The following is an 11,445-nucleotide window of genomic DNA, read 5'->3' on the forward strand; positions in this document are numbered from 1 at the left end:
CCAAGTGGTACACAATTTCATTTATCCAAAGTGCTACAGGGGGCAGGGGGAGGGACCTCCAAAGCATTCAGGAAATCAGGAGTGTGTATGCTATTAAATATTTTGCCAAGCAATACCCCAAAAATACATGGCAAACCATTCAAGTATATGGTGATGGCGGGAAGAGTAATATATGTGGCAAACTGGAAGGCAGAGTAATTAACAGAATATACAACCACAGCTAAACTAACATCTTTGATATACAATAGACCAATGTCAGACTTTCAAGAAAAACTGAATGTTTTCTTTAATTATATAGCTAATAACTAAGAATAGAATTAAATTAAAAATAGAATAACGATGATTTAGAGAATGCATGGTTTTACAATAAATATATTATCAGATATGAAGAGTTATGAGAATATAGAGTGTTGTAATTTAAAGAAATTAATTATTAAGATGTAATTTTAAAAAGAAAAAAAGTAAGCTCTATGTAAACTACAGTATGATGATTATGTAGGTTTGAACGTTATGCTTTTTTGTTTGTAAAAAGAAATTTAAAAAAGAAATGATTGTTTCTGCTGGTGTAGGATAATGCCTATAATAATACTTAATATGTATGCTTTCTGAGCTATCAAAGCACACACACCATCGAAGAAATCCACAGAACACAGTAAGATTGGTCTAAATTACTTATTTGTATGATTTATATCCATCTTTTTCTTCAGAGGGAGACCCAGGGTAGCCTACAAGGGGAGATCGATTTAGATATGTGCATGTGTTTTTAAATGCACCCACGTAATCCAACTAAAACCAATTATCACATATTAAAAATGTAAAACCAGTTGAGTTGACTAAAAGCAGCAGCGATATGTTAAAACGTGAGAAGAGTTCCAGAGCAGCCATCTTAAATACTCCATCTAGGAATCAAAGGCAGCACAAATAAAATAAAGCAGCCTATCAGTCACCTAAAACATCACAGCAGTCTTAAGAGACCCCTAAAAGACCTCAGTATGCATCAAACACCAGCTTATTTGAAAGGCCTTCTGAAAAAATGTTTAACATGCCTGAAGATGACGAAGACCCAAAGGCTCTACAGAACACAACAGCACACTTGCTAATCTCTAATAGTTATAATGGAAGCAGATTCAAATAGGTCACAGAATAGATAACTAATAACAATAAGACATTAACATATTTTGCCCACTGAGGGCAACTGAGCTAGTTTGCTACTGCTTATGTTAATGTTATATTGTTATTAGTTATCTATTCTGTGACCTATTTGAATCTGCTACCATTATAACTACTACAGATTAGTCAGCGTGCTGTTGTGTTCTGTAGAGGCTCTCACATTACAGCATAGGTTTTTATTTCTGTTAGTAAAGACCCAAAGGCTACAGCTCCTACTGTCTGGAAATAGCTGGAGGCCAAAATTGGCCTTAGCCCAACGTTTAGAAACATAAATTCAGCAGGGCATTTGGTTGATCTGCTGACGGTTTAAGTATTTACTGTGTTATATCATGGGCGTCAAACATACGGCCTGAGGGCTGGATCCGGCCCCTTGAGAGCTCTTATCCAGCCTGCGAGGCAGCCGCCCTCCCCACTCTCGATCTGGACTGGTGAGGCATGGCCCGGCCTGACCAAGTGACATTTATGTCATATCCATCTCTCGTAACATATGTGTTTGACACCCCTGGGTTCGATTTTATCAAGCGTATGTGTGACACAGGACATTTAAATGGGTAGCCTTCAAATGTTTTTCAGTCATGTAGCAGGTGAGGAGTCTAAAGTAGCAGCTTGCTCAAGGCCACCTAGGAAATCTGTGGCTAATGTGGGATTTGAACTGGGGAGGTTCCACCTCACAGCTGACACCCGAGCATTGCCCTGATACGAGGCTCCATGGAAAAAACAACAACAATGGATTTAGCTAATCTGGAGATCATGTTTGCATAATAGGACTGGCATTGTAGTTTGGTGCTGTGTTGCGTCCAGTGACTCGAGATCCGCCCAAGAAGGAGCTCAGGAACAGTGACGATGTGGTGCTTTCCCTGTACCTTGCTGTGACGATGCTGGCAAAACCAAAGCGAGGAGCGTTAGCATAGTGACAGTCATTCTGCAAAAAGGTGGGGCAAAAAGCACACACTGGGAATTCCAGACAGAATGCCACAATCCAACTGTCTTCTAGTTTGCCCAGTGGAGCCTGGCACGTAGCTTACAGTGCATTCTTAAACAGAGTGACCCCTTCCAAGCCCTTTGACTTCAGTAGACTTAGAAGGGTGTAACTTCTTACTGTAAGATTACTGTAATCACTGTAAGATTGTTGGCCAATATTATAGACGTTAGCGCAGAAACGAAGGTTAATTGTAGTGTTGGAACAAATGGTTAAATAATACTGGCAGAATAACAAGATGGGTAGAACATTTGATAAGACTTGGATGAACCACCTGACACAGAACAACTGAAATATTCTTCTTGTACTGCTGGGAGCAGCTGGCTGAAGTATGTGACATGGGTTGGGAATACAGAGTTCAGATTAGACTTTCTGGCATTAGGGTGTAACTCTCAGCTGTGGGTGTTCTTTGTACATTGCCTTGAGCAGGTATTGAAAAGGTGATTAACGTCGCTTATAAACAACCAAATAAATAATAATGGCTTTTAATGAATTAGAATCTCTCAATAGATGCCTAAAATATGTATTTTTTTCCAATCCTGGTTGAAAGAAAACAAAATCTTCATTTTAGCAATATTCCATTCCATGCTGTTCAAAGAGTCACAGCAACCACATAAAAACAGATGACAGATTTTAAGCTTTCTCAAAGTTTAATTTACGGGCAGACATTAAAACAGCCCTGATCTGGGTAGCCCCAGGCTAGCCTGATCTCGTCAGATCTCAGAAGCTAAGCAGGGTCGGTTCAAGCTGTTATTTGGATGGGAGACCTCCAAGGAATACAGGAATACCAAGGTCGTGATGTGGAGGCAGGCAATGGCAAACCACCTCTGAACTTCTCTTGCCTTGAAAACCCTATGAGGTCACCATAAGTCAGCTGTGATTTGACGGCAAATATATATATATGTATAAAACAAAACAAAAAACCAAAGCAGGACTACAGCTGAACATCAAGAAGACAAAAGTAATGACTACAGGAGACTTACACAACTTTAAGGTTGACAATGAGGAAATTGAAATTGTTGAAGACTTTCTATTCCTTGGCTCCATCATCAAACAAAAGGGAGACTGCAGTGCAGGCAAGAAATCAGGAGATTGAGACTGGGAAGGGCAGCCATGAAGGAGCTAGAAAAGATTCTGAAGTGTAAGGATGTGTCACTGGCCACCAAGATCAAGTTAATTCATGCCATCATATTCCCTACCATTATGTATGGGTGTGAAAGCTGGACATTGAGGAAAGCTGATAGGAAGAAAGTAGACTCCTTTGAAATGTGGTGTTGGAGGAGAGTGTTACAGATACCGTGGACGGCCAAAAAAACAAATCAGTGGGTTATAGATCAAATCAAGCCTGAACTGATCCTAGAAGGTAAAATGACTAAACTGAGGCTATCGTATTTTGGTCACATTATGAGAAGACAAGAGTCACTAGAAAAGACAGTCATGCTAGGAAAAGTTGAGGGCAGCAGGAAAAGAGGAAGACCCAACAAGAGATTGACTCAATAAAGGAAGCCACGGCCCTCAATTTGCAAGACCTGAGCAAGGCTGTCAAAGATAGGACATTTTAGAGGACTTTGATTCATAGGGTCTCCATGAGTCGAAAGCGACTTGACGGCACTGAACACACACATAAAACTTCTTTTCTGGTTACCTGTAGTGAGCAAGACCAGCCTCTAAGAAACCAGATAAGGAAACATTTTGTAAATTGGAATCCCTCCGAATCTTCTCGTTTTGTTAATGCTGTTGATGTAATATCAATGACTAGCATACGTATGTGCAGGCAGGCAACCTACTAAAAAAAGTCCATTTGCAAAATTGCATTAAAATGAATGACATCTGTGGATAGGTAAGTGCAGATAGTTATGATTGGTCTTTGTTCTGGAGATCCAGGAGGCACTTCTCCTCTGGCTGCTGCACATCAGAACAAATGTGATTTGCCTCCTAGATAAGGACACAATAATAATTGTGGGTGTTGTGTGATGTGAGCATTACAGCCCATTCTTGAGGTTTCGCCTCAAAATCTCTTAGGAGGAGGCGTGACCTTGCCACCAGCGTAAGTGCGTGTAATCAATCTATCATCACCTTTATTGGCATAAAGTAAGTGCGATTACAAGGACTTATGCTGGCGGCGAGGCCAGTCCCGCTGGCGGCCGAGCGCTGCGGGACTGTGCCTCGCCCCTCCACTGGCGCGGCCTCTCCGTGGTGCAGGCCACGGCGTAGAGAGGCCGTGCCGGCGCAGGGGGGCGGGCCGGGGGGAGGAGCCACCATTTAGGCAGCTTCCTATCCCCGTTTGGCCCGGTACGCCGGCGCCGGAACAGCACAGCCTCGCTGTTCCCTATGGGGCAAAAGGCCCCAGTTAAACAAGAAAAAGCCGCAGAACGGCTTTTTTTTTGTTTTTGTTTAACGGCGTACGGGAATCGGCTTAGGAAGAGGCACCACTGCACCTCTTCCCTGCCGTCCCCGTACACCACCAGCTCAGGAATTGGCTGTAAGTATTTTGCAACAGGAATCTCTAGGCCTTGGGCATCTTAAATGGATGGTAATCGTTGTGACATTGGCCAATCTGCAGGCTTGATTTTTCTGTATCATAACTTAATATATTGGCATTGTATAGATTCTGTTAAGAATTCACCTTCTGCAGCCCAAGTTTTTTCTGGGGTGAACTTCATATATTGGCATATTATAGATGCTATTACGAATTCACCTTCTGCAACCCACATATTTTCTGGGGTGGCCCAACTTCTCCTGACCTGGTTAGTGGCAATAAATCTGGGACAGGTGAATCGTTGCTCAGGGCACAAGATTCTCAAGCCATCACTGATGGCAAACTCCTTTGGAGAGTGTCATCTTTCCACAGCTGCCCTGGAGGACAGCCAAGTCACTTTTGTATTGCCTCCCCGGTAAATAGGTTGTGCCATATGACTGCCATAGATTTCACAAACGGTGCAGTCTCAAGCGTTGGAAGCTGTGACATGAGACTGCTGGGATAAGCCATAGGCTGCATACAGATAGCACATTTAGCTAACATTAAGACGATATGTCTTAATGTTTGTTTGTTGCTGGGAACAACTTTGCTTGTTACTGGGAACAGTTTGTTGCTGTTCCTCTTTCCTCCCATTCCCTTTTCACTCAGAACATGGAGGAGGAATCCGTATGGGGAAACTAACGCCAGTTAACCCGCACACCTGCATCCGTGCATCATGGATTCCTGGAGTTAATTTCTAGCCTGGGTTCCTTCATTGCACTCTGGGCCAAGCTGGACATGACAGCATCCATGGATCTGACCCTTAGACGCCACCACCATTTTAAAGCCCAATGAGGTGATTTTAAAAAACTGTGATGGGAGCGTGGCAGGATGAGGCGCTCTTGTTCTCTCCCTCCCCCCCCCCCCGTGCATTTTCAAATGCTGAAATGGCTGGACCTCCCCACACACACTGCTGTTTTGGCATGTGAAAAAAAACGTGTGGGGGGTGAGGAATGGGTGGGATATTCCTTGGCTGTCTGTAGTGCTGGATAAGAACCGAGTGTGGCCAATGGGTGTTAGGATGGAGAAGCAGAAATTAGCTTCCAACATGAATGCTTTGAGCCCTCATTTGGGATTTGAATTAACAACAGGAGAATGCCACAGCTTAGCTTCCAACATCTGAGGAGATCAGGCTTGCGTGGTGTAGTGGTTGAGAGCGGTGGTTTGGAGCGGTGGACTCTGATGTGGAGAACAGGGTTTGATTCGCCACTCCTCCACATGAGCAGCGGAGGCTAATCTGGTGAACTGGATTTGTTTCCCCACTCCTACATATGAAGCCAGCTGGGTGACCTTGAGCTAGTCACAGCTCTCAGCCCCACCTACCTCACAGGGTGTCTGTTGTGGGGAAGGGAAGGTGATTGTAAGCTGTTTTGATTCTTCCTTGAGTGGTAGAGAAAGTTGGCATATAAAAACCAACTCTTTTTCTTCTCCTCCTCCTCCTAGGGCCACCTAGGTCAGGATCTCTGTTGGGTAGTAACGAGGAAACATCTAGATAAGCTCAACAGGACTTTCACTTGCCAGATTTAATACGCACCTGGACTTCCATAAAAGGAAGTATTTTCTTCACACAATGCATAGTTAAATTGTGGAACTCCCTGCCCCGGGATGTGGTGATGGCTGCCAACTTGGAAGGCTTTAAGAGGAAGTGTACATGTTCACGGAGGAGAGGGCTATCCATGGCTACTAGTCAAAATGGATACTAGTCATGATGCATACCCATTCTCTCTAGTATCAGAGGAGCATGCCTGTTATATAGGGTGCTGTGGAACACAGGCAGGATAATGCTGCTGCAGTCGTCTTGTTTGTGGGCTTCCTAGAGGCACCTGGTTGGCCACTTTGTAAACAGACTGCTGGACTTGATGGGCCTTGGTCTGATGATACAGCAGGGCTTTTCTTATGTTCTACTGAGAATTGTAAAAAGAAAAGAATTTCAGATAAGGGGCAGTGAGTGAAAACCTCCCTGCTACAAGATTGCTTAAGGTACCAAGGGGCCCTGCCCTGCCAGAGTCTTGCAGAGGTTTGTTGCTTCCCCTCAGAATGTGCTAATGGTGTACTATGGTGCATTACTCTAGGTTTCACAGAATGCGCCTTATGCTACGGACGATGATAGCAATTACCATGGCAATCGAGAAGGCTGGGGACTACCGAACAAAGACCCAACAGAGATGACGCGGAATTTGAGCACAGAGAATCCCACTGAGGAGGCAAAGTGAGAGCAAATCTAGAAGCAGACTGGGTTTGCATTGGGGAAAATGCCTTGGTGATGGGGTACTTAGGCCTTTCATGCTGGCGTCTTCTCTTTCGGCTCCTGTTGCATTTGAAGTTTCTTTGCAAATGACTCTGAACTCAAATGCATCACATTTTAATTAGGAATGTGAATTGCAAAGGGATGCTCAATGATTCCCTCCTTCCCATACTCCTGTGCATGCCTATCATACAGTCTGCTCCTCCCCAGGCCTGTTTTTAAACCATAAGTATTCATTTGTGGAAATATTTTCACTTAAGGGATCTGGACTCCAGTTCCCATTCATTGCAGCTCAGCCTGCTTTCAGAATTATGGACTGCATGTAGCCGCTAAGCCGTTTTTACTGTAACATTTCCTCTCCCCACAAGCATTCTTACTACAGGTTGAATATCCCTTATCCGGACATCTGATATCCGGACTGATCAGAAAACTGGACTTCTTGAGCCAGCACAAAGGAATTACTTACAGGCCCTCAGGAGCAAGCCAATTTGCTTTCTGATGGTTTAATGTACACAAAATTATTCAAAATGTAGTTTAAAATTACATTCAGGCTATGTGTATAAAGAGTACATAAAACATAAATGAATTCCGTGTTTAGACTTGGGTCCCATCCCCAAGATGTCTCATTATGTATATGCAAATATTCCAAAATTCGAAAAGATCCGAAATACAGACCACTTCTGGCCCCAAGCAGTCCGGGTATGGAATACTCAGCTTGTATTTTCGAGGCAGATCTACATGTTCTTCGCTTTAATTTTGTATTCTGTTGCCGTAGCAAATGTACTTAACAGTACCCATGCTAATAGCCCTGAGTTTCAACCCAATGCACAAATGCCAGTGAAACATTGAAAGAATTACACACATTTGGCCTAAAGAAAAGATGGGTGGTTGTGGGAGAGGCCTTTGCTATGTCAATATATTGCCTGTCATTATACCATAAAACAGCTGTCATAAAAGAGTGGTGCAATTGGATTCAGTCAAAGGCACATCAGTTTTGGTATGACAATCAGAAAATCAGCCTAATGTCCTAATTGCTCAAGAGAAACTATGGAACCTTCCATGAGGGTTTGGGAGAAAGAAGAGAGTTCCATATAGTTAGCCAATCAAGCCCAGTGCCTTTGAAAGACGCATAGTGTGTGCTGTACAAACACCCTGGACAAACAGCAATAATTATGATCAGGCGAGAGGAGTTAACCAGAGTCTGTCTTTACTAAGCGGAGTGCAGAGACAGGTATTGTCTTCTCTGAGCCTGGAAAAAAGTTACCGAATAAATCCTTCTGTCTATATGTGTTAGATTTGTATTCCACCCATCTTCCAAGCATCTTATGGCGATGCTCGAGGATTATGCCTTTCTTTTTCTTACAGCTGCTCCCTAGGGTCCCCAGCTCCAGGCTGGGAAATACCTGGAGATTTTTGGGGTGGAGCCTGAGGAGGGCGGGGTTTGGGGAGGGATTTCAATGCCGTAGAGTCCAGTTGCCAAAGCAGCCATTTTCTCCAGGGAAACTGATCTCCGTTGGCTGGAGATCAGTTGTAATAGCAGGAGATCTCCAGCTAGTACCTGGAGGTTGGCAACCCTACTGCTCCCTGAAGTAGCTCAGGCTGAGGGAGAGCACCTGATTTGGTGGCACTCCACGGGAGTTTCACAGCTAAGCAGGAGTTTGAAACCAGGCCTCTCTGGTCTAAGGCAACCATCGCAGTCACCGCACCACATTGACTTATTTGGCAACTTTCTCATGAACTCTGTGCAGCACGTTGAAAAGAACAGGAGGAGAGCAGAGAGTCCCCTCGGCATCCAGCCCCTTCTAAAGCACTGCCGTTTGAAACTGGGTGTGGTAGAGAAGAAGGGGCATTGGTGCACTGTGGTCCCTGTCTCCTCCCCGCTCCCATGACTTGCACTTCCAACTTTGAGCTCCCTTCCTCAGAGGTAGAGAGAGAGAGGAATGTATTTGATGTTTCCCTGATCTGGTAAGTGGTGAGAGAAAACAAAGCTGAATCCAGATAAGATGGAAGCAATTCTGTCTGTAAATACTTATGTTCTCAAAGGGATTGTGTGGCTAGATTTGGATGGGGTTTCTGTCAGCTGAGCCATTGGTAAAAGCCAAGGTTTGCATTATGGGAACAAAGCCTTGGAAGATTCTGGCTCTCTCCTCCTTCCCTCCCATCCTCTCTTTATGCAGAGGTCAGAAATTAAACATTTCTACTCTTGGGGGCGAAACAGTGCTTGTTCTGTCGCTGTGGTTTCGAATCCCAGTTTGGAGGCAAGAGAGCAAGCCACGGTTAGTGAGTTGGACAAAATGGCAAATGGTGGTTTGCCACACAGCTGGAAGTGTTTCCTTTCTGAGCTGTTAAAGGGTAAGAGGGAAGGAGAGGAGGGAAGCAGCGAATGAGCCAGATATCTTCCAGGGCTCATTCCTGTAACAACAAACAATGGCTTGTTTGTTATGTATGAATCATGCCATAGGCATCAGAATGTCAAAAGCCCTGCCAGCTTGTGGGCATAGCTAACATTTCTTTTTTAATTGCTGTGATAATTGCTGTGCAGCATATGTCTTAAGACAATTTGGAGGCCTTCCATTTTCCTCTGTTTCTTTCAGAGCTGCCAAGTACAGGGAAGTGGAAAACCGTATCAGGCAGCACACACAGATAATGAAAGAAAGAAGGAAAAGGTTAACAGGGATACCCCATGAGGATATGGAAAGAGCAAATGAAGACTTTCAAAAGGTGGGTTACATCTCTTCCCTTTGAAATACAATGAAAAGTTGTTTTTTACTCTCAGGTGTTATTCTCAGGTGGCAGATGTCTTTAACACTTTAAAAGTCTGCCTCTTTTTTTTTTCCTTCTTCTTTTTTCACCAGCCACACCAAGGGCCATTTGGATATTCGCGGGCCATACAAAATTATCAACTTAAAAATTAGCCGACCAATACGTTTCTCCATGGGCCGGGTGGGAAAGGATTAACAGTTTCTTGGGCAGTCCTAGCAGCTCCATCGCTAACGACTCCTCTGCAAGGGGGAGAAAAAGTTCCTTTTCTCTCCAAAACAAACTCACATCTGCCTTGAATAGAGGCTATTCCTGTCCGCAGGAGGGTGCAGATCACCACTCTTAGATCCTTATGAGCTAGATATCTGCCAGGACCCACGAAGGGCCAGACCAAATGATTTCGCAGGCCTTAAATGGCCCCCGGGCCTGACGTTCCCCACCCCTGCTTTAAAGGTTGGGGGTTTAAGGAAATGCAGGGCTCAGCTCTACTATTTTGAAGGTAAAGCTTAGTCCCCCCCCCCCATACACCACCCTGTGATGACTACAGGAGGTTGTCCAGGCTTATGCTCCACCTACAGCCATGTTTCAATTTGCCTTCACTTCAAAGAAAATCAGTTTATATTTTCTCCAGAGGAAAGGGGAATAAACAGGTACCAGAGGAGCTATGCACAGATTGGGCATGGTGTAGTCTAGAAACTCCCTGTAACCGTGGGGACTTCTTGCTGTCCACGTAGAGAGAGAAAATCCTATGTGGAAACACCTGAATATTATTCCAGATACAGGTAGAGTATCCCTTATCTGGACATCCCACAACCGGACTGATCCAAAAACTGGACCCTTCGAGCCAGCATGTTTCAATGTTTCTTCTCACCTTAAAAAATTAAATACAGTGTACGCAGCATCGTTGGTGGAGACTGAAAGCCTGCCATTTTTTGTTTATTGTTGCTCTTGTTCAACAATTGATACAGGTATTCTGGTGAGATAGTTATGGTTCAATGTCCGCAAATTATTAAAGGTATTGTTTAAAATTACATTCAAGCAATATGTATGAAGCATGTATAACACATAAATGAGTTTGGGTCCCAGCCCCAAGATATCTCATTATGTATGTGCAAAAATTCCAAAATATTCCAATATACGGAAAGATCTGAAATATAGACCTCTTCTGGTCCCAAGCAGTCCAGATAAGGGATACTCAACCTGTATTACATTCAGGTCAGTGTGGCAACCATTCGTTTTATGTATCCAATGTTACAAACAGAACATTAGCTGCTGGTTTGGGGCTCAATGAGAAATGTTGCCATTTTTACTGTCATGTTAATGTGATGCTGCTTGTTATGGTTTTATTTGTATCTTAATGGTTTTTCCCCCACAGGCTGAGGAACTAGAAGCAGAGCTAGCTGACATGAAAAAGGACCGCCACCCAGAATATCGATTCACTGCCTTTACCGGAGAATTGCCAGCAGCACCAGATAATCCATTATCGGTCACAAAACCCCAAAATATCTTTTCTAACATGACATTTTAATTAGATAAAAGAGTATTGCTCATGCAACAACCACACGCAGTTGCATGCTCTTCAGTGAATCTGCGTTTAACCACACTTCATAAAGTTGTCTTTTTCTCCTTCAGTCTTGTTTGTTTTTGATAACATGGAAATTATTACAACATTTTTTCACTCTCAGTTCTCTCCCTTTGGGGGAGAACATATCTACAAGGTTGTGAAGTGCCTTTAGTTATTGTAGTGGTTTTCATGCTGAACAATTTACATCT

General features: G+C 43.7%; 1 protein-coding gene across 1 annotated transcript in view; it reads left to right on the forward strand.

Annotated features, from left to right (window-relative positions):
• LRRC27 (leucine rich repeat containing 27) overlaps positions 1-11,226 on the forward strand; it is a 45,836-nt gene extending 34,610 nt beyond the window's left edge. The window contains exons 10-12 of the mRNA XM_056850256.1: positions 6,740-6,876; positions 9,507-9,633; positions 11,048-11,226. Coding sequence (XP_056706234.1) covers positions 6,740-6,876; positions 9,507-9,633; positions 11,048-11,200 — 417 coding nt within the window. The 3' untranslated portion in view covers positions 11,201-11,226. The remainder of the gene's footprint in view (positions 1-6,739; positions 6,877-9,506; positions 9,634-11,047) is intronic.
• The last annotated feature ends 219 nt before the right edge of the window (positions 11,227-11,445 follow it).

The sequence above is a fragment of the Euleptes europaea genome, chromosome 5, assembly GCF_029931775.1.
Source record: "Euleptes europaea isolate rEulEur1 chromosome 5, rEulEur1.hap1, whole genome shotgun sequence".
NCBI classification, from domain to species: domain Eukaryota; kingdom Metazoa; phylum Chordata; class Lepidosauria; order Squamata; family Sphaerodactylidae; genus Euleptes; species Euleptes europaea.